The following is a 24,943-nucleotide window of genomic DNA, read 5'->3' as shown; positions in this document are numbered from 1 at the left end:
TTAAAATTTTAAAAAATAAAAATGTAAAAATTCAAAACCTACCATAAAAATGTTTTATATAAAAGTAAAATAGAGAAAAGAAAACCTAATTTTAATTTGAAATCTTTTAAAGAAAAAAAAATCTTTGTAAACTTCCAAATGTAAAACAAATCTATTAACAGTTTTAAAAATATTAAAAAGCAATTATAAGAAAATTATAAAATTTAAACAGCTTTAAATTTTTAAAAGATCATTATAAGGAAATTATATATATATATATATATATATCATAAAATTCGAAATTATAATATAGTTGATCTATTTTAATTTTAAGTTGCTAATTTTACAAGAAAAATGATTACTTTTTATATAAGATAAAAAAATGATTGTGAAAATATACAATTAATTACTGTTTCTAAAACAAATGTAAATACTCACCTTTACATAAAGAAAAAGATGGTTGAAGTAAAAAATATAAAAAGATCGTCTCATATTTTTTCATCAATCAAATAATTTATTCAAAAATACTGTTATTGTAATATATAAGATAGGAGTATGTAATATTAACGTATGCGTTTTTGTAACTATAAAAATGCTAAAGTGAAGAAACATATAATAAGTTATTTAATGTCTTCATAAAGATAATTTGTTGGTAGTAGTAAAGACTAAAGAGTATATTTTAAAAGTAAAATATATTTATGTGTACAAATACACTTTTAGTGGTAATGTATATAGTAGATTTGTAAATGGATATACATTAGTGTATTATAGCAAAAAAAATAACTATTTTCTATAACTAAAAGTTTATCTCTTTACTTTTACACATTGTTTTTACTTATGAAAAGAATTAAATATATATTCTTTGTTAAATTTAATTTAATTTTAATAACTTTGAACTCATCTACAACTATTTTCTTTAACTAAAAGTGTATCCATTTACCTTTTTTTTTCTCAACCAAATAATAAATTAAAAGGAAATTCTTCGGTTAGTTATTCAAGCTGGAGGGAAGGGGTTTACAAAAGAAACTTCAGAGATAAGAGAACACGAAGCACGAGCAAGACAATCTGCATTTGTATTTGACACACGCGGGATCAAAGAAATATAGAATAGTGGGAAGGACTCCAGTGAGTTAAACTCATCAAGCAGGTTGGAGAAGGACGGCTAATCTTTAGGGACTGCACAATAGTGAGCAACTCAGCAAAATCAGTCTCAAAATGTTGACAAGCGATCCTAGCAGCACGTATCCGCTCCATGACCGACAACAACGCTTCTAACTCCGAATGTAGGGGGGATGGGCTCCATCTTAGACACTTGGCCCCCAACAACAATGTTCGCTCCTCACTAACGCAACACCACCAGCCCAATCCTGAATGCACATTGGTTGCTTTCCAAGAACCATCAATCTGACAACCAAGTGAAGAAACCTGGACATCCGAAGACGGAGATGGAGCTGGCATGATCCGCCGTAAAAGAGTTAGCCTCTTCCTAGGCTAAGTTATCGTCCAAAGCCTGAACAATTATATCATTCGCCTCGATCTCTAAACCTTGAAAAACGTTTTTATTTATGGCCCATAAAATCTATGGTAATTGAAGAAGTTGATCAGGATCACCCTGTTGAGAGGTATCCCTCCAGACAAAAAATCCAAATTCGAGTACATCGACTCATATGGAAAACTCTCTGACGAGACTAGAGTCGGAGATAAATCCCAAACTTCACACGAGCGAGCTAGAACATTCAAAAAAACATGATTAATAGTCTCAACTGCAGAGTCGCACTATTTACACCAAATATTATATTTGACAATTCTGTGTATCAATTTATTTTTATAGATAGTTTTTACTTATTAAAAATATTTATTTTATATTTTTTGTTAAATTTAATTTATTTAAAAAACTTTAAACCCGTACATCGGGCGGGTCCTAATCTAGTACTCCCTCCGTTTCAAAATATAAGATGTTTTAGCCAAAGCACGCATAATAAAAAAATGTTTACTTTTAAAAAGTTTAACCAATCAAAAACAAGACTACATAAATAAATAATAAGAAAATATAAAAGTAGTCTAAAAGTTGTCTCAAAAATTGAAAACATCCTATATTATGAAACAAGCAAAAACCTCTAAAACATCCTATATTATGAAAAGAGGGAGTATTGTATAAGGTTGTAAATTTGATTGTGATTGTAGAGATTTTCCATAGTTATTTTGATTTTGAGCTAACGATTTAAAAAATCACTACTTGTCTTATAATATTTATATATATATATATATATATATATATATAAGATTGCAAATTTATACAAGAGGTTTAAAAGCCAAATCTCATTAATTGATGAATCTTATTACATGTTGCATTCACCACCACACAAAGTGCATATACACAACATGATGATGATGTTTTTACCAGAGATTTTCGAAGACGATAGTACAAGAAAATCTGATTAGAGGATCATACATATCCTATGATCAGACTAGAGAAGGGAAGGTTTTGCCGGACTGAAACTGATTGAAACGCTGTTAACGCAATGACGTTCATCGGTTGGAGTACCGTAACCTTCTCCTTTGAAAACATGGCCTAAATGTCCATCACACGCTGCACAAGTGATCTCAGTTCTTCTCCCATCTGGATCAGGCTGGTAATAAAATCAAAGCAAAAAAGAGATTTTGGTTACTAGTTAGCTAGTAGTCAGTAATTTAACCCAAAAAACATACAAAGGAGAAGAATGTCTTTACGGATCGGTTTATGGCACCGGGAAGTCCTTCAAAGAAAGCTGGCCAGCCACATCCGGGATCGAACTTTGTGGTTGATTTATAAAGAGGAGTCTTGCATCCGACGCAACTGAAGATCCCTTCCTCGAAAAACTTGTCATATTCCCCAGTTCCTGGCTTTCTGATATATTTTGACAACAACAACAAAAAAAACATCAGGGGAGACCAAATCAAGAACATACTCAGTGCCTTTTTGCAAATATTTCATTTTCAATGTACTCGAATGACTAAGTAATCTATACTTGGACTAGCCTAATTAAAATCTAAGGGTTATATAGTAACCAAGATAACCAACTAGACAACGTACTCGGTCCCTTTTTGACGGAGAATCCGAAACTGCTCAGGAGAAAGCACCGTACGCCACTCCTCCTCTGTTTTTTGGACCACTAAGCCAGGAGCTTCCATGATGACCACCACGGAGAGGCTGAAACTGCGACAGAGGGAATGGTCTGATGATGATGATCAGGAGGTATGTTCTTCTTGAATCAATGTAGTGATGTATATTTGTACCTAATTTTAATTGATGTATGATTCTAGTTTTGCATCTACATTCATATCATATGAACTGTTTGTATATAATCTATATAGACAGGTCAATGATTTATTAAGTTATTGAATCATTCACGTAATGCCAAAGTTGCTCATTTGCCAGCCGTCCAGTTCTGTTCCCCAGATTTGGCTTCATATAAAAAGAAGAATCCCAATATTTTTTGAAAAAGGGTTTAAAAAAAATCCCAATTTGAGATAAGCTTTAGAAAGATTGGGATAATATTGTTATAAACAATTTCAAGATTTCGGATTTGTGATTAGACATCACGAGCCAGACATGGCTGAACCGGCTTTTTTGGGCTATCATTATAATTTATGGCACTATAAGAGTAGCTTTGTTTCTTTTAATAATAATTTGACAAGAATTCTTATCTTCTTGTCATAAAGAGAAGAATTAATGCATGTAACGGTCTGTGTCAAGATAGTACATATGTGGACATGCCCCGCATGCGCAACATTGTGACAGAGCCGTGCTTCCCAGTTTTGGTTAGAAGACATGCAAATATATATTAAGCAACAGAAAAGAAAAAATAATTTTCTATAAATGGAAACTTTTTTTAGTGGAGGGCATTAAGATTGAAATGCTTACTAAAATGATAAAATATAAGAGTCAATTCTCCAGAGTCCAGACCCAACATATATATATTGACGTTAAGAAGAGAAGCAGTGTTGGTAGGAATAGGTGAGTTGGTGACTTGGTGTGGCTTGAGGTTGACATTATGAGAATCCATAAGAACGAAGAAGAGAAGAGAAACAGGAAGAAAATCGAAAGAGAGGCGGTTAGAAGTAATTTAGGTTTAGGAGTCGTATAGGCTCTTATACCATATGAATTAATTATGAATGTAAAAATTGACTTGTATTAGATAAATGATCTTTCTTTGATAAGTATTAGATGAATGATCTTACAAAATTTAGAAAATCAAGTAATAAATGTACAAAACAGATAACTGAGAGATGATTGAGGACTATAGGAGGATGATTAAGGAATGGATCCGACTCATCAACTCTGTTACTCTGATATGTGGTTTCAATATTTTTGATCCTTAAAGAGTCGATGAGTCAAATGAAGTAGTATAGGATTCAATGTGTTGATGACTTAATGGGTCATATGTGTCGGATTGTAATAGTTTCATCACTTTCATGGGTTAATAATCATTAATCCACCAAATTATCATACTATAATCATCAATAGCATCATACCATCATTGCCTTTTATACCATCCTCATGAATATGATACCATCATCATCATCAAATCTACGACATTATATAACATTGAAAATTATAGAAATGTCGTTATAACCAAAGGATCTAGATAAGATAAGATAAGATTCAGTTTGACCACACAAAAAAAAAACAGATAAGGTTCTTTAAACAGACATGTTTTAAAAACACTAATGATCCTTAAATAACAAAATTATTTAAGATCAATGTTGAGATAAATTATTTAACACCTCGAGATTTTTATTTTTCTGCTGCATTGATCCTCAGATATTGTACGATCAACAACTACTCGTCCTCAGGTGTCAGAGGAAGATTTGGCCGGGTGAAATTTGATGGAAACGCTGTTAACGCAATGGCGTTCATCAGTTGGAGTAGCATAACCTTCTCCTTTGTGAAAATGACCTAAATGTCCACCGCAAGCGGCACAAGTGATCTCAGTTCCATCTCCATCTGGATCAGGCTGGTAAAAATAATGTAGAATCAAATCAAGCAGAAAGAGTTTTTGATTAGTTATCAGTATTGATCATGAAATTAAACCAAATATTTACAAAAAGAGAAGAATCTTTACGGATCGGTTAATGGCACCGGGGAGTCCTTCAAAGAAAGCTGGCCAGCCACATCCTGGATCGAACTTTGTGGTTGATTTATAAAGAGGAGTCTTGCATCCGACGCAACTGAAGATCCCTTCCTCAAAAAACTTGTCATATTCCCCAGTTCCTGGCTTTCTGATTTGTTCCAATATATGTACAATTAAAACAAAAGACCAAAAGCAAGAAGCAACTACAGTACTTGTTTTAATTACTGTAAGATTCACTCTCAGCCTAATTAAGCTTCTTCTCTCAAAAAGGTGAAAAAGAAAACATACTGAATCTATAAAAAAAGAAAGCCTTACTCAGTGCCTCTCTCACGGAGAATCCTAAATTGCTCAGGTGAAAGAACAGCACGCCACTCCTCCTCTGATTTTTTGACCAACGAACCAGTATCTGTCGTCATGACCACCACCTCGGATGCTAACTACCGCCGCTGAAAATAACTAGAGGCTGGAATTGCTTGATGATAAGGTAGGTCCAACGAACCAGTATCTGTCGTCATGACCACCACCTCGGATGCTAACTACCGCCGCTGAAAATAACTAGAGGCTGGAATTGCTTGATGATAAGGTACGTTCTTGAAACATTAATTGCAGCGGATCTAATTTGTACACAATACTCTGTGATGTATGGTTCCTAGTTTTCCGTCTAGATTCATATGAAACGTTCTGAATCTATAGACTTGTGTATCTTGCACGTGTCAATAGAGCTTAAGACATGTGCAGCATAGCAGCTTTTGTATTACAAGAATACGTTTTTATTCAGTTAAAAATCATACAGACTACAGGTGCTGTCAAAATGCTCAAGGTGCTGAATTTAATAATAATGAAAAAAACAGTATAGGCTATACGACACACTCACACACACACCTACAAGATTCTTATTCTGTTCTGTCTCTCATTCACTTGAGTGAAAAAAAATCCAGAGAAAGAAATCTACAAGGAAGACTTCTCGGGTGTGAACTTAAGGGACACACTGTTTACGCAATGGCGTTCATCGGTAGGAGTAGGGAAACCTTCTCCTTTGAAAACATGACCAAGATGTCCACCACATGCTGCACAGTTGATCTCTGTTCTTCTACCATCTGGGTCTGACTGATAAAAACAATGTAATCCAAGAATGTAAGCAGAGCAAAAAAAAAAGAAGAGTTCATGTTTGTTATCAATTTTTGATGAGAAAGTGTATGTGTGTTTGAGAGCAGTTATTACGGTTCGGGTAATGGCACCGGGGATTGCGTCAAAGAATGCTGGCCAGCCACAACCGGCGTTAAACTTTGTGGTTGATTTATAAAGAGGAGCTTTGCATGCCGCACAACCGTAGATTCCTTCTTTGTCGAAATTAACGTATTCTCCTGTGCCTGGATATCTGAAATTAACAAAACACAAACCCACATGAACAAAGGGATTACATAACCATCCATTCTCTATTCAATATGATTTATACTCAAATACTAGAAAGACTGACACACCAAAAGACAAAGCAGACATTTTCATGGTTATTTTACATATAGCAATACATTCTCAGACAGGACCTAATAATGGTAAAGGCTCCTATAGGAACTAATAAGACTAAACGCCAAAGTTTTCTAGGTTTGAGCTCTCGTATGTCATATACATTCAGGGTAAAAGAGACTGAGGATAAGCTCACATTTGGAGTTTTAAGAGTAATAAAAGATGGTATCCCTGAAGAACTATAACCTTACATTGAAGCTGCTAATTCCAATCACTCAAAAGAATTGAGTATGAACCTGAACTGTTCAACATCTACAGCAGAAGATTTCTATGTATGATCCATGCACACAAAAGATATAAATTCCAACATATTATTGCTCATCAAGAATATATATCACTGTATCGTTTTGTATACTAATGTTGGCCATCACGTATCAATAATGTTCAACAATTACAAAAAGCAAAAGTTGAAGTTTTTTAACTCTGAGAATCACAAATGATGCGAACCAAGATGTAAACACCCTAAGTTTCAAAAACCAGATGCCTAATCCAAGGTAATATAATTCCCAAAGTTGCTAACTTTTAAAGCAAAATTGAACCATATAAATCGCTGATGAAAGGTGAAACAAAAAACCCTTACTCAGTGCCCTTTTGACGAAGAATCCTAAACTGCTCAGGAGAAAGAATCGCACGCCACTCTTCATCTCCTTTCTGAACCGATCCTGGAGCCGCCATAGCAACCGTAGAAGCTAATTCGGAAGAGAGACAAATCGAACCGAATACAACAACGATTGATGATAAAAGTAGCGTAAATGAGAAAAATAGAATCTTTGTATTGATGATGATCATCTAAATTTTCAACCTTTAAATTGAATCAAATCCAACAAGACCACACAAAATCAAATTTTTGAGAATTCTTCTTCTCCATCTTATCTATTCTTGTCTATTTACTTGATTATCCCTGATTTTTATAGTTAATTAAATTATCACCCTAAGGTTTTAAAATTGAAGTTGAAAAAACCCCTACAGGGTTTATATAAAAAACCTTCCAAGCTTCTCTTCTTCTTCTTCTTCTTCTGCTTCTCGATCTCTCTCACTCGAGAGATTCGAACATGGTTGTCTCAAAGGCTAGCAAAAGCTTATTAAGCTCAGTCTTCAAATCCCGTATTAGAAACGCCGGCGAATCTTCAATTGTTTCCGGCAACAGAGACATCGCCGGAACTTCTCAAGCTGTCAAAGAACTTCTCAGTTCCAAAAACCCTTCCTCTGGTAACCAAAAAGGTTAGATTTTTAAGGCCCAATTCGAACCATTTCAGTAATTGGGATTTTCAGAATGAATGATTCTGTGCAAATGTTTGTGTGTAGATGTTGAGGAATCGTCATTACCTGATCGAGTATCGAATTTGTTACATGGTATGTCTCTTTATCAGTTAAGTTCCTCCTTTAACGAACTCTCTCAAGTTGTTACTTGTATCAATGATCTCTATTCAATCACATTTTCAGTAACTACTTCGGAGAAGAACATATCATTGAAGATACCAAGTTTTACTACTAAGATCCCTTTTGACATTTCGTTGAGATCGAAAGAGTTGTCCCGTGAGAGGAAAGAGAAGCGTGTTTACAAGAAGAACGGTCTGTCACGGCGTTTCGCTAAGATATTTAGAGACTCTGCTCAGAAACTAGGCACCGAGGCTATGTTTGCTGCTTTTGGTAGGGTGGCCAAAGAGATGAGTGTAACTGAATACAGTGCCATGATTGGAGTTTACTTGGAGCATGCGGAGAAAAGCAATGATCTAAATTATGCTCTTGACCATATTGACAAGGCTTTTGAGCTTTTGAAATCCATGAGGGATCGTGGATTCTTGATTGAAGAAAGAGTTTACGGTCCTCTTCTTGATTATTTGACTGGTATGGATATGGTAGAGGAATTTCATAGTTTTAAGGATGTGATTAGTGAGGCTAGTCCTGGCTCGGTTGAGAGACTTGGTTACTATGAAATGCTTCTTTGGATCCAACTTGGCGACGGAGAGAAGATTGAAGAACTTTGCAGTACAATTGATGGTAATAAGGGGGAAGGCTTATCAATCTTACAAGGTTAGCCATATTCAGTTTATGACAACTCTGGTGTTTTGTGGAAAACTGTTAACCTTTTTGTTTTATCTTAAAATAACAGAAAACTATCTGCTTGCACTATGTAAGAAAGACCAAAGGTACCATCTGCAGAGTCTCTTAGAGATAGTAGATGTCACAAAAGTTCATTCGTCGGACCTATTGGCAAACATATTTGAATACCTTGGGAGGTTTTCATTGGATTCTGTTGCAAGATATTTCCTGTATGAACTAAAAGAAAGTGGTAAGAGTGCGTTTGACATAAACCAAGAAATTTTGTCTTGATGCTGACTCATTGCACAATAACATGTTTATGACTCTAGAAAATAATTGTTATAGCATGTGTAATATGTATTCCATTAACATGCACAGATGAAGGAGTGAAAAAAGTTTCGGATCTTATTTCTATCTATTCGACTTGCATCCCAAATACGACGGTAAGGACTTCTCATGAACATTACTGGTAAATTAGTTTTAAAATTCTTTGCTTAGATTGCCCATGTTTTTACTGGTTTTTTACACTAAAGGTTGTGGATACCATATTGAAGTTCAACAAGAAGCATGAAGAACTTGATGTTTTGCCTTCTTCTACATCGTACGAGAAGCTTGTTAAGTATAGCTGTGACTCAAATGAGGTATTTGTTATGCTTGCTTTACAATAATCTGGCTTTATTTCGGGTGCTCTCTCTCATGATTATTCTCTCTTTTGTACTCTAGGTAGTCACTGCTCTTGATGTAGTTGAAAAAATGGGTGAAGCAGGTCTGGTTATATCCGCAGATATCCTACATTCACTGTTACATGCCATTGATGAAGTTCTCGAGTTTGATTTGGTATGCATCCTCATATAGCTTGAATCTAGATCCATACAAAATACAGTTGAACTCTGCTCATATATGAAATGGAGTTTCCTCATACTTTTGACTGCTTCAGGTGCGAAGAATCCATTCAATTATGTGCACAAAGAGTGTGAAACCGAATACTGAGAACTTCCGGAGCATTATACGTTTGTGCACAAGAATCAAAGATGTAACTTCCTGTCTACTAATTTCAGCTTCAGTATATCCTCAAACCCTATATTACAAATGAAGACCTGTCTGTGCTGTTTCTTACAGTTTCTGGTTTGCTTGTTTTTCTAAACACAAAATTTTGCTCTAATATTTTGATTTTTATGTGCAGTTTGAAGGTGCATATATTATGCTTGGTAATTTAAAGAACTTCAATTTGGAACCGAACTCTAGCATGTTCAACTGTATATTGGCTGGATATTTTCGGGAGGTAATATCTAAGCTCCCAATTCATGTTTGCATAATCTGAACTGATAGGTTGTCCATCTTTCTGTGATCTCCCAGCGTCTCTTAAATTCTTTTCAGCTGATGGTTTTTGTATGTTTTTAAAGAAAAATGTGAGTAGCGCGTTAATGGTCGTCAAGCAAATGAAGGAAGCTGGCGTTAAACCAGATTCCATAACTTTTGGTTATCTAATAAACAACTGTAACAATGAGGACGCTATTACTAAGGTAAAATTCAGAATGTTCTGTTTTTTAGATCTTTTGGCTTACTTGTTCTTCTTAACTTGGAGTTGTGTAAACGCCACTACAAAATCTCTACTCTGTCTCTCTTTCTCTGTGTGTTGAGTGAGGAATGTCTTTGTGCCTTTTACAAGTACTACGAGGAGATGCAGCAAGCAGGAGTTCAAGCTACAAAGCGTATTTACATGTCCCTGATAGATGCATATGCAGCATCTGGGAAGTTTGAGAAGGCGAAACAGGTAGGCACTCATACTCTTTCTTTCTTTGGTAAGATCTCGAAAGTGGAATATATAGGTACGTAATTAGAGTAAGAGCTCAATACTTTTATTCTATCATAGGTGCTCCTAGACCCAGATGTTCCAGCTATATACCAAAATGAGCTGAAAAGTGTGCTTATTTCGGCTCTTGCATCACGTGGAAAATGGGCAGATGCCTTGCATATATATAAAGAAATGAGGAAAGCTGAATGCCAAGTAGACCCGAAATCAATTATATCTCTTATAGTAAGTATACATTTTCAATCACTCTTTTTCTTAATACAATATATCAATTGACTGATGATCAGTAAAATGATTATCTCTGTAGGAATACTCTGATTCGAAGGGAGAGTTAAGTACGCTAGTTCAACTGGCTGATGACCTACAAGATGATACTAGTTGGATAGATGGTTTCTTCAGAATGATCTTGTTTGCTGTCCGCAATAGAAAGTCGAGGTAGAGTAAATCACCCATCTCCAGAATTAGTTCTTGTGTGCCCCATTGTTGAATGTCTCATTCTTGATTTGCCCTTTTTGTTGTATAGCAATATTGTTGATTTGCTGAAACGGAACAAGGTGCGGTTGTTAAAGAAAGACATACCTGTGGAAAGTCATTTTGACGAGGTTTGATTTTGTTTCTCTCTTGGACTTCTGAAAACTTTGTTCATTTAGATGTCTCCGACTATGCGCAACGTTCACATTTTATGTTTGAAGTAAAAAACAAAGCAAGAACATTGAGTTAGAACATCAAGCTCGAGTCTGTAGCTAGTAGCTATCTTCTCTTTTACTATATTAGCCTTCAGTACTTTAAGCCTCTCAGTGATTTGCTGTTTTGGATCAGGTGTTTTGGGCAATCGCAGAGACAGAGCCAACCAAAGTGCAGCTAGGAATGGATTTGCTAAGATTTATGAAAGAGGAGCTTGGGTTTGTTCCTTCAAGAAAATGTCTAGATTTTCTCTTACACGCATGTGTTAATGCCAAGGACCTGAAGCACGGTCTATTGGTGTGGAAAGAGTACCAATCTGCAGCACTCCCTTCCAACGTCCTAAGCTTTTTGAGGTAAGCCAACCTCTTCCTCCTTATCTAGATTTAATAGGTTTCTTTGCTCAAGAACGACAGATTTAAGGAACACAAGACAAATCTTGTACTATCATTGGCACAAAAGAGAGTTCATAGTTTACCACTAGGGTTTCGGTTTACGGGTTGCATTAGTTTCAATAGAATGCTATTTATTCTGATAAATAGATCATCAGTTTCCAAGAGATCAAGAGGTTTCAAGGGTTCCAATATATCATTGGTTCTGGTTTATGGTTTGGCAGGATGTATCAGGTTCTACTAGCTGCAGGGGATTCGGAAGGTGCCAAGGTATTGGTATCAAAAATTCCAAAAGATGATAAAGATGTACAACATATCATCGAAGAAAGCCAGTCAGTATTTTCTCAAGCACCTAAAAAGAGAAACCGAAGAAGAAATTGATTGTTTCCCCAACAAAGTAGTGATTTTGTACAGAACTCGGATTACATTCTTACTTGCTGGACTCTGCATAAGACTTGATATGTGACAGGGAAAGGGTGAGGAGGCAAGACTAACCGGCTGAGTAATTTTCAGCCACAGGATTAAAACCTTGTCTCTACTGCTGCACCAGACTGGTCGCAATCTGCACTTGCTTAAGTCCAGTCAAGTTCCGGTTTTGGACCCCAAGTTATGGACTGATCATTTCTTTTCAGCAACTTCGATTAATGTGACAGATACCCAAGATGGTAGTAATCTAAGTATCTAACCAACCCTGACCGGAAGATCAGACATGGTGGGTCAACTATGATTGCTCTGTAACATATAGAATGAATAGGTGGATTCTATGATATTGTAACAGGTTAAAATAATAGTTTTGTTGTTGTGAGCTAACTATCATTCTTGTCATTGCTTCTGCAACAAATTGTTTTGGTGAATCAAATCAGAATTGATATTCATTCTGAACCAGATCATTTTGTTTCTGAGTCAGCTTGACACAAAGGTAATCATTTCATTCAGGTTTCTTCATGTTCAGACAATTGTCTGCAGCTTGTCCAAATAGCTCTTGGACTTGTTTTAGCTCCTTCTCTGTTACAAACAAGGTCACAGGTTGACATCAGCTTCAATTGTCAGAGGCAGTAGCAAGGAAAATTCGAAAAAAAATCCAAATTCTAGAACCACTAAAGAGAACTCCCAACAACGGTTAGATACATCTAATCCTAGTGTGTGTAGCAACCAAGTATGTATACACATTCAAATTTGAAGTGCATAATAATGGATCTGCTCCAGTTACAGATAGACACACCAACAATGAAGTGAAACCCTAAAAAGACGAAGTGGATATTTAAAGCGAAGTTGGCCAAGAAGAGTTACCTGCAGCCTCAAGTTGCTTCTGGAGTTCTTGACCAATAAGATCATTCTCCACCTGAAGAGAAAAACACAGCAGAGAAGCAAAACAGGGCAAAGCAGTTAGACGAATAACTGTGTAATTCGGATTACAAAAAAATCAATGTGACTTTGTTTTACCTGGAGTTCAGCGATTCTTTTGAGCTGAGCTTCTTCACCACCTTCTGCCAAGGGAAGTGCAGCAACCAAAGCATCAAACTGTTTAGCAGCCTTAACTAAACCGGCACTGAGCTGCTTAGGTTGCTCAGGAAAAGGGGTAGCTTCATCAGTAACCGTGGTTGCAGCAGCAGGTGGTTCAGGGTAATTAGGTGAAAGCTGGACAGGAGGTGCATCCCTTTGCAGTGTTCCAAAAGCATTGAAAGTGATAGAAGCAATCGAATTCACTTGTTCTTGCAACTGTGATATTATATCCATCTTCAAAACACCTTGAACGACAAGAGCATTAACCAAAATTGGTACTCAATTCCTAAAATTTATCAACTATGATTCAGAAACAAACTGCTACAAAGTCCAATCTCAATCCCAAAGTTCTAGCTTTTTTCAACAAGATTTGCTCTTTTATACCCTCACCACTATCCCTAAGAAAAGCTTAATACTTACATAGACAATGGCGATTTCTCAGGTGCCTAAATCGATTCTTTCTAAAAACACGGTGAAATTTGAATCAAGGAAGACAATTAATTCTCCGATGAGATCGCCGGAGCAAGGGATTGAAGGAAGAGTCTAACTTACCCGTCGACTAGATTTCTCCGGCGACGCAGAGGAAAGTGTTGTTGGAACGACGACAGAGAAGAATAGCCGTGACTTGGGCTTTATTTTTTTTTTTCTATTTTTCGTTCTGGATTTGGGCCGAATCGTTTAAATATGGGCTTTAAAAACGTGGCAAGCCCAAAAAGGCATGACTGCGTGACAAAATAAAACTCTAACCGAACAAAATCTAAATCAAATAAACCTACTGGTTTTATTAAACCAAAGTCGGTTTGAATTTAAATTTCGTAGTACCAAATTAAACCGAAGCGTATAAACCAAGATATTTGTATTTCAAATATATTCATATTTTAAAATTAATTATTATCTATTCTTTTATTTATTCTTTTTAGCATTTTTAAGATAAAAATCAAACTAAAATTTTTAATTAACCGAATCGAAATCAAATCGAGTAAAAATATGTTACATATATATATATTTTTTATGAACAACCAAAAATATTAAATATCTAAAAGAGATATTTTAACAAAAAAAAAAAGAGATTAAACTGTTTTTTTTTATGTCTAGATTTATTATTAATTACAAATTATGAGAACAATTACATATGATTCTACCATGAACAATTAGACATAATTCTACATATGAGATCAAACTGTTTTATCTTTATTTTTTTTAAAAAAATAGTCAGTGGAAAACATATGTGGTTAATAATAGTTGAGCTGAGTAGTGAAAAAATTCAAGCCAAAAAAAAAAAAAAAGTCCCGTGGTGGACACGAGACGATCATCAATCTACGGCCATAAAAATTAATCATTTTATTTCAATTAAGAAAAAAACACAAATTCAATAAATATTTCATTTTTATTCCTATCCTTTGCTTTCCAACACACGACTCTCTCTCAACAGCAAAACAACAATAACGAAAAGAAAAAAAAAAAAACAATCTTGTTCTAACTTCTCCTAAGAGCCACAGCATCAATGGCGTCTCTTCTCGCAAACGGTGTCTCCAGCTTCTCACCACAACCCACTTCCGATTCCTCAAAATCACCAAAAGGGTTTCACCCAAAACCCGAATCTTTCAAATTCCCATCTCCCAAATCCCTAAATCCAACAAGACCACTCTTCAAAATCAGAGCCGATGTCGGAATCGACTCACGTCCCATCGAAGCTACCGAATCATCAAGCTCAGCCGATAAGCTTCAACAGTATTTTCAAAATCTCGATTACGACAAGAAGTACGGATTCGTCGAAGACATCGACTCCTTCACGATCCCTAAAGGCTTATCGGAAGAAACGATTCGGTCGATTTCGAAATTGAAAGAGGAACCTGAGTGGATGCTCGAGTTTAGGTTCAAAGCTTATGAGAAGTTTCTGAAACTTGAAGAGCCTAAGTGGTCAGACAATAGGTATCCTTCGATTAACTTCCAGGATATGTGTTATTACTCTGCTCCCAAAAAGAAACCAACTCTGAATAGTTTAGATGAAGCTGACCCTCAGCTTCTTGAGTATTTCGATAAGTTAGGTGTTCCTTTGACAGAGCAGAAACGTTTAGCTAACGTTGCTGTTGATGCTGTTCTCGATAGTGTTTCAATAGCTACTACTCATAGGAAGACTCTTGAGAAGTCTGGTGTCATCTTCTGTTCCATCTCTGAAGCTATTAGGGAGTATCCTGATTTGATTAAGAAGTATTTGGGAAGAGTTGTGCCTAGTGATGATAATTACTACGCTGCTTTGAATGCTGCGGTTTTTAGTGATGGGTCTTTCTGTTATATCCCGAAGAACACTAGATGCCCTATGCCTATTTCGACTTATTTCCGGATTAACGCTATGGAGACTGGTCAGTTTGAGAGGACTTTGATTGTTGCTGAGGAAGGGAGTTTTGTTGAGTATTTAGAAGGATGTACTGCTCCTTCTTATGATAAGAATCAGCTTCATGCTGCTGTGGTTGAGCTCTATTGTGGGAAAGGAGCTGAGATTAAGTACTCTACTGTCCAGAATTGGTATGCTGGGGATCAAGAAGGTAAAGGTGGGATTTACAATTTTGTCACAAAGCGTGGTCTTTGCGCTGGGGATCGTTCCAAGATCTCGTGGACTCAGGTTGAGACAGGGTCAGCGATCACTTGGAAGTACCCTAGTGTGGTTTTAGAAGGCGATGATTCAGTTGGCGAGTTTTACTCTGTTGCGTTGACTAATAACTATCAGCAAGCTGATACAGGGACCAAGATGATTCACAAAGGGAAAAACACAAAAAGTAGAATCATTTCAAAGGGGATATCGGCTGGGCACTCGAGAAACTGTTACCGTGGTCTTGTTCAGGTTCAGTCCAGAGCTGAGAATGCTAAAAATACTTCGACTTGTGACTCAATGCTTATCGGTGACAAAGCAGCTGCTAATACCTATCCTTACATCCAGGTTAATATGTCTATGATCTAATCTTTATTATAAGCTGTTAACTTCTGTCTGCCTGTTCTTGATTGATTGCATATAAATTTTGGTTGTGAACTTCTCTTCTAATTTGTTGTGGGTCTGAAACATTACCAGGTAAAGAATCCATCTGCGAAAGTAGAACACGAAGCAAGTACCTCAAAGATTGGAGAAGATCAGCTATTCTATTTCCAGCAGAGAGGAATCGATCACGAGAGAGCATTAGCAGCAATGATCTCTGGATTCTGCAGAGATGTTTTCAACAAGCTACCTGATGAATTTGGAGCTGAAGTTAACCAGCTTATGAGCATCAAGCTTGAAGGATCAGTGGGTTAAAAGCAAACCTCACATTTACAGAACAGTTAAGGAAACAAAACAGAGTCTTTGTGCTTCTCTATAAGAACATTTGTAGTTTCAGTCTCTGTAAAACTTTGTATTATGTAATGTTTTGGTAGTTTTATGTGAATCTTGTGAAAGGTGTTGTTAATAGTATAACTCTTGCTAAAAACATGAAAGCAATAATGTTTACAGAAATGATCTTTGTAATAAAACTTTTTTGTGCACATTCTTCTTTCTTCTAATACAGTTCTTGGTAAATATTAGAAAATTGTAGAATCGTCAGGAGGAGGATCAGTGAAAAGAGATTGAATCTCTTCTAGGGATTTGCCTTTAGTCTCCGGAACAAGCGTGGCTATGAACACAAATCCAAGGCCAATCACTGTGGCAAAAATCAGAAATGTTCCTGCAATAAGTAAAACGTTTTTAGTTAGGTGACAACAACTTTACTTTCAAGATTCCGAAATTGTGAAGAGACCATATGTTTTTGCCAACTTATATTCTTTAATTAATTACACCTTAAAACAAAATTAAATATTATACCTGTGGAGCTCCACTGAAGCAAGAAACTGAAGGAATAAGCAACGAGCAATGAGCTTATAGAGCTGACCAAGTTACACATTGTTCCTGCTGCTCCTTTCACGTCTACTGGATATATCTAGTAAAGGAAATAAAACATTATTACTTATGTAATGGATTTAGCAATTTTTAGATGTCTGTGATGTTTCTATATCTATTTACCTCTGATGCTATGATCCATGGTATTGTCCCCATACCTGATCCGTATGATCCAAAATACACCTAATTAAATAAACACGAAAAAAGACGACTATTGAGATTATGAAAATTCCTTGTATTTTATATCAAATCGGATAATTTATAAACTATATATTCTATCTTTGTTCAAAAAGAAAAAAAAAATTATATATTCTAAATCCTTTAAACTTAAAAACCTAAAACAAAATTGACCTAGTTCTTTATAGATTATATAAAATTTTAGATTTATTCTCAATTATATTAATTACCATAACACTAATCAGAGACAAGATAGGTGTTCCTGTCTCCCAGCAATGGTTCTCCTGCAGAACGAAATAACCGGAAAATTTATGGTCCGGTTTGATAAAAACTAAAAGCAATTTCTGGTTTAGTAGAGAAGATGGAACAGTAATTAAGCATGCCTTCAAGAAGAATGAAATGGCTGTGGCAAGACAACCCAAGAACATTCCAGCTTGAGAAACCTACACTCAGTCCCAATAAAAAAAAATCCTAAACTTTCTTTAAAAACCGAACAAATTAATCTATCCATTTCTTGCACGAGTTTGAGATTTTGTTTTACCAATAGGAGCGTACGTCTTCCAGATACATCAACAAGCACGGTACCTAAAATGCCTCCAAACATCTACAAGAATGTGCTTTAAATTTATTTGTTTAAAAATGTATCGAAAAAAACTATGGAATTATATGCAAACATTCTCTATGGTCTTATCTTAGTATAACCTGAACAACTGATGTCGATATGAATCCAAAGTGACTCGATACACCTGGATCATCGGATGATTAAGGACCATTCAATGAAGTTTAATCATCCTTATGGTAAATATAAAAACAAGATGGTCCATTGAAGAAAAAGAATAGTTACCGGTAGAAATGAAAATGGAGCCAGTGTAAAAAGAATAACCGTTAAGACCTCCAAGCTGAGGCAAAGCTATAAGAACAACTCCAATCTGTATAATGAACCAATTTAAACAAATAAGTCAAGAAAATGCAAAAAAAAAAAAAAACAGTAATGCTTTTGATGTTTTTAACCTTTTGAAGAGATTTACTTACGGTAAGTGAGAACGCATATTTTCGCTGAAATAGCTTGAAGAAACCGCTGCCATCGATGTCTTGTTGTTGTCTAACATGTTCTGTATAGTCCTGATTATCATCAAATTGTTAGGAGATTTATGTTATTAAAATATATATATATATATATATATATATATACTTATATATGTAGATCATATGGATTATATCTTTACTAATATCTCTGCTGCTTCATCTGATACATCAGATGTTGCTCCTCTAAGGCTTAACAAAACCGCCTTAACCTCCGTTTCCCTCCCAACTTTAGCCTACAAAACGAATTAGTTTATTTGATTTAAGCTTTAAGGTTTTGCAGAGCAAGTATTCATGTAAAGATATAATGTTTCCCTTTGACTCACCAAAGATTAAGAAAAAAACACTAATCCTTTGACCAATAAATATACGTTAATTTAGTGATAAAAGTATCATGTTTAATTACACTTTTAAAACAAACTGTAAATTAAATGTCAAAGAATTTTTGTAATTAGTTTATATACAGAGATGAAAATGTTATGTTTTACATTTGGTAAATACACACTATAAATGTCTGTGGCTATCGGTTTTGGTTTTTGAAGTATCCAAAATATACTAGAAAAAAAATCACAAAAAAAAAATACCGTATTCTTATGTAATGTGTTACCTTAAAATTGAAAATAATAATCTAACATACACATATAACACAAATATAAAACACAAAATATATAATAACTGAATAAAACAAATGCTTACTAGCCATCTAGGAGATTCGGGGATGAAGAAAAGAAGAGGCATAACCATTAGAGAAGGTATAGATCCTGTCCAACAGAACACAAAAACTATTAGTACTTGTTTTTTTTTTTGAATGAAATGAGAAAGTTTGATTTTTGCATTTCGAAAAGAATTGGTCTTAATTACATACCCAAAATGGCTAAATTGCGCCATGCAACGACTGTTCCAAGTGCATAAAAGACCGATATACCAACACCCGCAGATAGCTGTAGAACATTCAAAAATTTGTGTAATAAAATTCTATTATAGTTTTCAAGATTTTAGTTCTCTTATAATTTACCTGTGCCAAGGAAGAAGCAGCTCCTCGCAAGTTCCTTGGGGCTATTTCAGTGATGTAAACCGGTCCCTGTGATTAATAACGATTGTCACATCATATAATTTGTTACAAAATAAAAGCACCAATATATTTTAAATCTTGTTTTTAATAAGTCTCAGAAGTTTATAATACCTTTTGAATTGTATCTAATCTAATTAACCCCAAAACTTACAATTTCAAAATATGCTCAAAATAATCGGATTGAACACCACTAGTATTTTTACTCATTCATACCAAATATGCGCTAATTCCGATCGAGATCCCTTGCAACAACCTTCCGAGATCAAGCAGCCAAACATCCTGTTGTTCAAACAATTAAAGAACAACAATAATAATAAGATACAATAAGTAGAAACAATTTATCGACTTTCTTTATAAAAATTTAAACCAATGTATAATTTCACTTTTTGTCCAAAATAAAAATTTATAATTTCACAAACCTTGGCAAATGCAATAGCAAACCAGCCGATTACGAAGAGGATGTTAGTGATCCATATTGTCTGGTTCGAAAAAGAATCACACAAAAGAATTGTATATTTTTATAACCATAACTAATTGTAATAAAATTAACTTCTAACATTGAGAACTAATCATTCTTCGGGAGAAACTTACGTAGACACGACCAACCAAATCTGTTAATTTCCCACAGATTAATGCTCCAAGGATTAATCCAACCGTCAATATTGATCCAAACAGTGAATACTGAATTTTTGAAAGAAAAAAATAACAGTAATCGAAAATTAGTTGAACCAGAACCAAAACCAAACAGATAACCGGAATTAACCGAAAATAAAATAAAATAGAACTTGTTACATCAGCTATGGAGAGATTCAAGTCTTGCATGATACCGGACTGTGTAGGAGCTGAGTATCCGATCTGTAAAAATAATATTAATTACACGAAGAAAAGAAAAAAAACAAGTTTTATCGAAATCTGGAACTGACGATTAAACATGCATGAACCAATTTAGTTTTCGATTAAATAATTAAGAATTAGATTGTTAGAAAATCAAGCTTAGGAACTCACAATGCATCCAAAGGCAAAGGCACCGCAAGAACCGACAATGAAAGCAAGAACAAAAGGTTTTGTAGAGGCTTTTGATATTTCCGACAGAAGTGAAGAAGATGATGCTCTACTCGGAGAAACTAATAATAAACCTTCTTCTGCCATTTTACGAAATGTGATATTATGAATCAAATTTGCTTCGGTTACTTTCTTTGTTGTTTACATTCTTTGTTCTTTAACAACAACAACAAAAAAAATTGTGAAAGGTATGATAAGTTTTGTTTTAGAAGTAGATGAGAACAATTAAAAGAGATCGGAAAGCTAATTTAGATATTTTTTTAATATAAATTGAGATAAATCTTGTAACTCGTGCAGCAAGAAATTGCGGAACTGAAAACACACACAAACTGTACATGTTTCCTTTTCTTATTTATTAGTACTAGATTTATTTGTTTTTCTAATGGTTATCACGTTTGCTTTTGTTTCTTTTTTTCATGGGCATATAAAATTTTTTAAAAGATGAGTTAATTGTATGGTATTTAAGAAAATACTTAAACAGCAATGGAGGGCAAGTAAAACACAAAGCACTTTAACTACTCTATGCCTTAACTGATGTTAATGTAGTAAACATAACCGGAGATCACTTTCGAGATCGCAATATACAACAACAAAGCACTTAATTTATGGGAATATTTAACATAATTATATGAGCACATGACCCAATATATAGTAAACAGCATATCAAGGAACCACTTTTGTTGTCTAATATATATAGTATAGCTAATAGCTTGCGTCTTGAGGTCTCAAAGTTTAGAGGTAGTATCTTAAATTTTCTTTCTTCCTTGTTTTAGAAAACTGTAGAATCTTGAGGATGAGAATCAGTGAAAAGAGATTGAATTTCTTCTAAAGATTTGCCTTTGGTCTCTGGAACAAGCTTGGCAGTGAACACATATCCAATGCAAATCACTGCCGCAAATATCACAAATGTTCCTGCAATATAATAGTTTTATTTCCCAAGTTCATGCATGAAGAAGATCATTAATTTATAACATTGTTTTTTGTATAATATATATAGTATAGACTAATTAGTTACCTGTGGAGCTCCACTGAAGCAAGAAACTGAAGGAATAAGCAACGAGCCATGAGCTTATAGAGCTGACCAAGTTACAAACCGTTCCTGCTGCTCCTTTCACGTCAACTGGATAAATCTAGTTAAGATAATGGGAAAAAAGTGAACTATTAATTTACAGTGAATTAACATTTATAGATAATGCGATTTTTTTTTTCAATCTTTAGTTTACCTCTGATGCTATCGTCCATGGTATCGATCCCATGCCTAATCCGTATGATCCAAAATACACCTATATGTAATATATATGATAGAGTTAATACAAAAAGCAGGACAATTTTTATGGTTTTGGCATTGTTTAAATAATGGTCTTTTCTTCTGTTAATAACGGTTTATTTAATTACCATAACACTACTGAGAGCCAATATTGGTGTTCCATTTTCCCAGCAATTGTTCTTCTGCATGAGTAAGAAAACCAAAAAGATTACATCTTGGTTATTCAAAACTGAAAACCAAACCACCGGTTTAGTAGAGTCGTTATATAGATAATAGGATTAGTAAGCGCATGCATGCCTGCAAGAGGAATGAAATGGCTGTGGCAAGACAACCCAAGAACATTCCAGCTTGAGAAACCTACAATCACTCTCAAAAAAGAAATTATTTTTCGAATCAAAATAATTAACCTATCCATTTGGTTATCTACACTTGCGATTTTCGGGTTTTAAGATTTCTGTTTTACCAATAGGATAGAACGTCTTCCAGATAAATCCACTAGCACAGCTCCTAAAATGCCTCCAGATATCTACAAGAATTAATGTGTGTTTTTAATGATCGGTTAAAATGGATGTATTCCGAGTGTTAGCCAAAAATAAAAAATAAAAAAATACATGCTTTATGATCTTATATTAGTAAAACCTGAACAATAGATGTCAATATGAATCCAACGTCACTTGATACACCTATTAATCTGATAATTATTGACTGGTCGATAGAGCAAAATCATGGAAGAAGAAGAAGAAGAGAGAATGAAAGCTTTCTTTACCGGTAGAAGTGAAAATGGTATCGGTGTAAAAAGTATAACCATTTAGACCTCCAAGCTGAGGCACAGATATAAGAACAACTCCAATCTGTGTAAACAAGAAAAAAAATCAAGAAAATGCAATATATATAGTGTTTTCAATTTCTGTTTCATTTTTTTTACCTCTTTTTGAAGAGTTACTTACAGTAAGTGGCAACACGTATTTTCGCTGGAACAACTTGAAGAAACGACGGCCATCGACGTCTTGTTGTTCTTCAACATGTTGTGTATATTCCTGATGACCATCAAAATTAAATGTTGGAAAATCGATCAATGTAAAAAATATATATAGATCATATGTATGACTATTCAGTATTCAGTGCATATAGATTTATATATCCTTACTAATATCTCTTTTGCTTCTTCCGATACATCAGATTTTGCTCCTCGCAGGCTTAACAAAACTGCCTCAACCTCCTTCTCCCTTTCCACTTTAGCCTACAAACAGATTTTTTATCAATGATAAGAGCATTTAAGACCAAGAATTTAACAATGTTAATATCCATATATATACATGTGAAGTTAAATGTATTTTGACCAAACAAGTAAATGCAAATGGATAAAACAAACAAGTGCTTACTAGCCATCTAGGAGATTCTGGGACAAAGAAAAGAAGAGGCACAACCATTAGAGAAGGTATAGATCCTGTCCAACGAAAGAACACACAAAAAAAACATTAGTACAAACTTTTTGTTTGAAGGAATGTTCCATTTGTGCAATTCGATATGAATCAATTAATCTCCTTCACATACCCAAAATGGCTAATTTGCGCCAATCAACGACTGTTCCAAGTGCATAAATAACCGATAGACCAACACCTGTGAATAACTGTATAGGACTTTTAAAACTTATATTACATTTTTCATAACAGGTTTTCAGGAATTTGGTTCACTTAATTTACCTGCACAAAGGAAGAAGCAGCTCCTCTCAGGTTTTTTGGTGCTATCTCGCTGATGTAAAAAGGCCCCTATGATTTTATTAATCATCATCAGATGATATGCTTTATTACAAAATTTCATGCCAACAAATAACTTAAATTTAATTTGAAATCTCATTTAAAAACACCTCTAGCTAGGGTTTTAATTCATTCATACCAAATACGAGAAAATTCCCACCGAAACCCCTTGCAATAACCTTCCAACATCGAGCAGCCAAACATCCTTTGTGACAAAAAGGAAAAAAAAAAAAAAACATAAACAAAAATAGTTAAGAGAATTAAAATCACTTATAAAGTTAAACAACTGCATTTCATTATTGATTGTAATGTAGCATAAATTAAGAAAACTCAATAAAAGTCGTAAACCTTGGCAAATGCAATAGCAAGCCAGCCGATTACGAAGAGGATGTTAGTGATCCATATTGTCTGGTTCGAAAAAGAATCACACAAAAGATTATTATAACCATACTACAATTAACATTTGAGATTGAGAACTAATCATTCTTCACTAGAAACTTACGTAGACACGACCAACCAAATCTGTTAATTTCCCACAGATTAATGCTCCAAGGATTAGTCCCACCGTCAATATCGATCCAAAAAATGAAAACTGAGAGAGAGGTAAAAACGAAAATAATAATAATATTAATTGAAAATTAGCTATCTGAACCAAAAAAATCCGATCAAACCGGAATAAACCGAAAGAGAAAATAAAAATGAAAAATAATATTTGAACACATGCATCAGCTATGGATAGATTCGTCTTTTATGATACTTGTCTGTGTAGGAGCCGTATATCCGACCTGTAAGGAAATAAAATCTGGTTGATGAAAATTAAAATTGAAACATGCATTAACCCAATTATGATTATATATATATATATATATATATATTATGAGTTTAGGAACTCACAATGCAACCAAAAGTGTAGGCACCACAAGAAATGGCAGTGAAGGCAAAAATTAAAGGTCTCGTCGAAGCATTTGATATTTCAGACAGAAGTGAAGAGGATTTACTAGGAGAAGCATTTGGAGATTGTAATAATAAAGATTCTTCTGCCATCTTTTTAGAATCTGAGATTATAAATCAAAGTGTAATTAATTAACACAATCACAAGAAAGCATAATTAAACTTCATCAAAGAAAGAAGGAGAGATATATAAATCTTGGAAAAACGCAAAAAACCTTTGTTTGTTTTTTTCTTTTGAATTTGGAAGATTGTTGGTCTCCTCAAGTAGTGGAACTACACAAAAAAACACAGGTTGTGTTTCCCCTTTTATGCTTTAAGTTGGAATTAATTAGCAAGAAATTTTGTAACAAAAGTGGGGGCTGGGCAAAGTAAAACAAATAAAGACTATCACCAGCCAACAACCACGCAGGGTCATGTACTCACGTGCCAACTACCAAAATATATATCCACCACACAACTTATGTGACTTGAGAGTTGAGAGTACTCTTGAGACTTTTTCAACGTATGTTTTATGGGCTTGTTTACTTTGTGAGTTTTGTGGCTTAATGAATAAACTTTTATAGTCCTAATGATTCCACGTGTATATTTAAATAACTTGGGCACTTCTTGTTACATAGGCCC

General features: G+C 34.6%; 7 protein-coding genes and 1 pseudogene across 13 annotated transcripts; 2 read left to right on the top strand and 6 right to left on the bottom strand.

Moving 5' to 3' along the window:
- Positions 1-2,280: 2,280 nt before the first annotated feature.
- Positions 2,281-3,403, bottom strand: LOC104737336 (peptide methionine sulfoxide reductase B5-like). The gene is made up of 3 exons (XM_010457484.3): positions 3,053-3,403; positions 2,710-2,866; positions 2,281-2,609 (listed from the first exon to the last, which is right to left on the bottom strand). The coding sequence occupies exons 1-3, from the start codon at positions 3,148-3,150 to the stop codon at positions 2,448-2,450; spliced, it is 417 nt and encodes a 138-aa protein (XP_010455786.1). The 5' UTR covers positions 3,151-3,403; the 3' UTR covers positions 2,281-2,447.
- A 1,137-nt stretch (positions 3,404-4,540) lies between these two features.
- LOC104737334 (peptide methionine sulfoxide reductase B5) lies at positions 4,541-5,766 on the bottom strand. The gene is made up of 3 exons (XM_010457483.3): positions 5,409-5,766; positions 5,085-5,241; positions 4,541-4,976 (listed from the first exon to the last, which is right to left on the bottom strand). The coding sequence occupies exons 1-3, from the start codon at positions 5,507-5,509 to the stop codon at positions 4,812-4,814; spliced, it is 423 nt and encodes a 140-aa protein (XP_010455785.1). The 5' UTR covers positions 5,510-5,766; the 3' UTR covers positions 4,541-4,811.
- A 74-nt stretch (positions 5,767-5,840) lies between these two features.
- Positions 5,841-7,498, bottom strand: LOC104737333 (peptide methionine sulfoxide reductase B3-like). Its single transcript, XM_010457482.3, has 3 exons — positions 7,198-7,498; positions 6,315-6,471; positions 5,841-6,200 (listed from the first exon to the last, which is right to left on the bottom strand). The coding sequence occupies exons 1-3, from the start codon at positions 7,404-7,406 to the stop codon at positions 6,042-6,044; spliced, it is 525 nt and encodes a 174-aa protein (XP_010455784.1). The 5' UTR covers positions 7,407-7,498; the 3' UTR covers positions 5,841-6,041.
- Positions 7,499-7,534: 36 nt separating this feature from the next.
- On the top strand, positions 7,535-12,067 carry LOC104737331 (pentatricopeptide repeat-containing protein At4g04790, mitochondrial). The gene is given in 17 exon segments (XM_010457477.3): positions 7,535-7,838; positions 7,923-7,970; positions 8,061-8,651; positions 8,731-8,910; positions 9,039-9,103; positions 9,194-9,301; positions 9,384-9,497; positions 9,598-9,693; positions 9,844-9,942; positions 10,064-10,183; positions 10,330-10,434; positions 10,534-10,698; positions 10,781-10,908; positions 10,997-11,075; positions 11,293-11,510; positions 11,771-11,898; positions 11,901-12,067. Coding segments are annotated over 17 exon segments (2,460 nt in total). The 5' UTR covers positions 7,535-7,669; the 3' UTR covers positions 11,948-12,067.
- Positions 12,068-12,337: 270 nt separating this feature from the next.
- Positions 12,338-13,785, bottom strand: LOC104737332 (mediator of RNA polymerase II transcription subunit 21). Of its 4 annotated transcripts, none has more exons than XM_010457479.3 (4): positions 13,602-13,785; positions 12,990-13,294; positions 12,837-12,888; positions 12,338-12,551 (listed from the first exon to the last, which is right to left on the bottom strand). In XM_010457479.3, the coding sequence occupies exons 2-4, from the start codon at positions 13,281-13,283 to the stop codon at positions 12,475-12,477; spliced, it is 423 nt and encodes a 140-aa protein (XP_010455781.1). In that variant the 5' UTR covers positions 13,284-13,294; positions 13,602-13,785; the 3' UTR covers positions 12,338-12,474. The 4 variants fall into 4 exon arrangements, with proteins under 4 accessions (XP_010455781.1, XP_010455783.1, XP_010455782.1 ...); XM_010457481.3 differs by having other exon boundaries at positions 12,990-13,283; positions 13,602-13,693; XM_010457480.3 differs by having other exon boundaries at positions 13,470-13,655.
- A 533-nt stretch (positions 13,786-14,318) lies between these two features.
- On the top strand, positions 14,319-16,564 carry LOC104737330 (iron-sulfur cluster assembly SufBD family protein ABCI8, chloroplastic). Its single transcript, XM_010457476.3, has 2 exons — positions 14,319-15,987; positions 16,117-16,564. The coding sequence occupies exons 1-2, from the start codon at positions 14,554-14,556 to the stop codon at positions 16,333-16,335; spliced, it is 1,653 nt and encodes a 550-aa protein (XP_010455778.1). The 5' UTR covers positions 14,319-14,553; the 3' UTR covers positions 16,336-16,564.
- LOC104737329 (sugar transporter ERD6-like 15) lies at positions 16,305-20,584 on the bottom strand. 3 transcript variants are annotated; one of them, XM_010457475.3, is made up of 18 exons: positions 20,291-20,584; positions 20,078-20,140; positions 19,877-19,966; positions 19,705-19,764; positions 19,499-19,564; positions 19,229-19,294; positions 19,079-19,154; positions 18,910-18,974; positions 18,357-18,449; positions 18,163-18,252; positions 17,975-18,059; positions 17,833-17,876; positions 17,672-17,734; positions 17,514-17,573; positions 17,361-17,414; positions 17,077-17,136; positions 16,879-16,993; positions 16,305-16,741 (listed from the first exon to the last, which is right to left on the bottom strand). In XM_010457475.3, exons 1-18 carry the CDS (start codon positions 20,432-20,434, stop codon positions 16,599-16,601), a joined length of 1,437 nt encoding a protein of 478 aa, XP_010455777.1. In that variant the 5' UTR covers positions 20,435-20,584; the 3' UTR covers positions 16,305-16,598. The 3 variants fall into 3 exon arrangements, with proteins under 3 accessions (XP_010455777.1, XP_087338041.1, XP_087338042.1); XM_087481915.1 differs by having other exon boundaries at positions 19,877-20,140; positions 20,291-20,571; XM_087481916.1 differs by having other exon boundaries at positions 16,467-16,741; positions 17,361-17,573; positions 20,291-20,571.
- Positions 20,585-20,836: 252 nt separating this feature from the next.
- On the bottom strand, positions 20,837-24,735 carry LOC104737327 (sugar transporter ERD6-like 14; annotated as a pseudogene). Its single transcript, XR_015578336.1, has 19 exons — positions 24,538-24,735; positions 24,266-24,426; positions 24,096-24,156; positions 23,874-23,963; positions 23,720-23,779; positions 23,511-23,576; positions 23,318-23,383; positions 23,169-23,244; positions 22,997-23,061; positions 22,762-22,854; positions 22,562-22,651; positions 22,381-22,465; positions 22,254-22,297; positions 22,078-22,140; positions 21,912-21,971; positions 21,743-21,796; positions 21,571-21,630; positions 21,363-21,477; positions 20,837-21,259 (listed from the first exon to the last, which is right to left on the bottom strand). The product of XR_015578336.1 is annotated as a sugar transporter ERD6-like 14 (transcript).
- Positions 24,736-24,943: the final 208 nt, after the last annotated feature.

The sequence above is a fragment of the Camelina sativa genome, chromosome 13 (genome assembly GCF_030686135.1).
Source record: "Camelina sativa cultivar CO46 ecotype springtype chromosome 13, ASM3068613v1".
Classification (NCBI taxonomy): domain Eukaryota; kingdom Viridiplantae; phylum Streptophyta; class Magnoliopsida; order Brassicales; family Brassicaceae; genus Camelina; species Camelina sativa.
The sequence above is the reverse complement of the archived record's forward strand: the minus strand, read 5'-3'. Positions and strand labels throughout refer to the sequence as shown.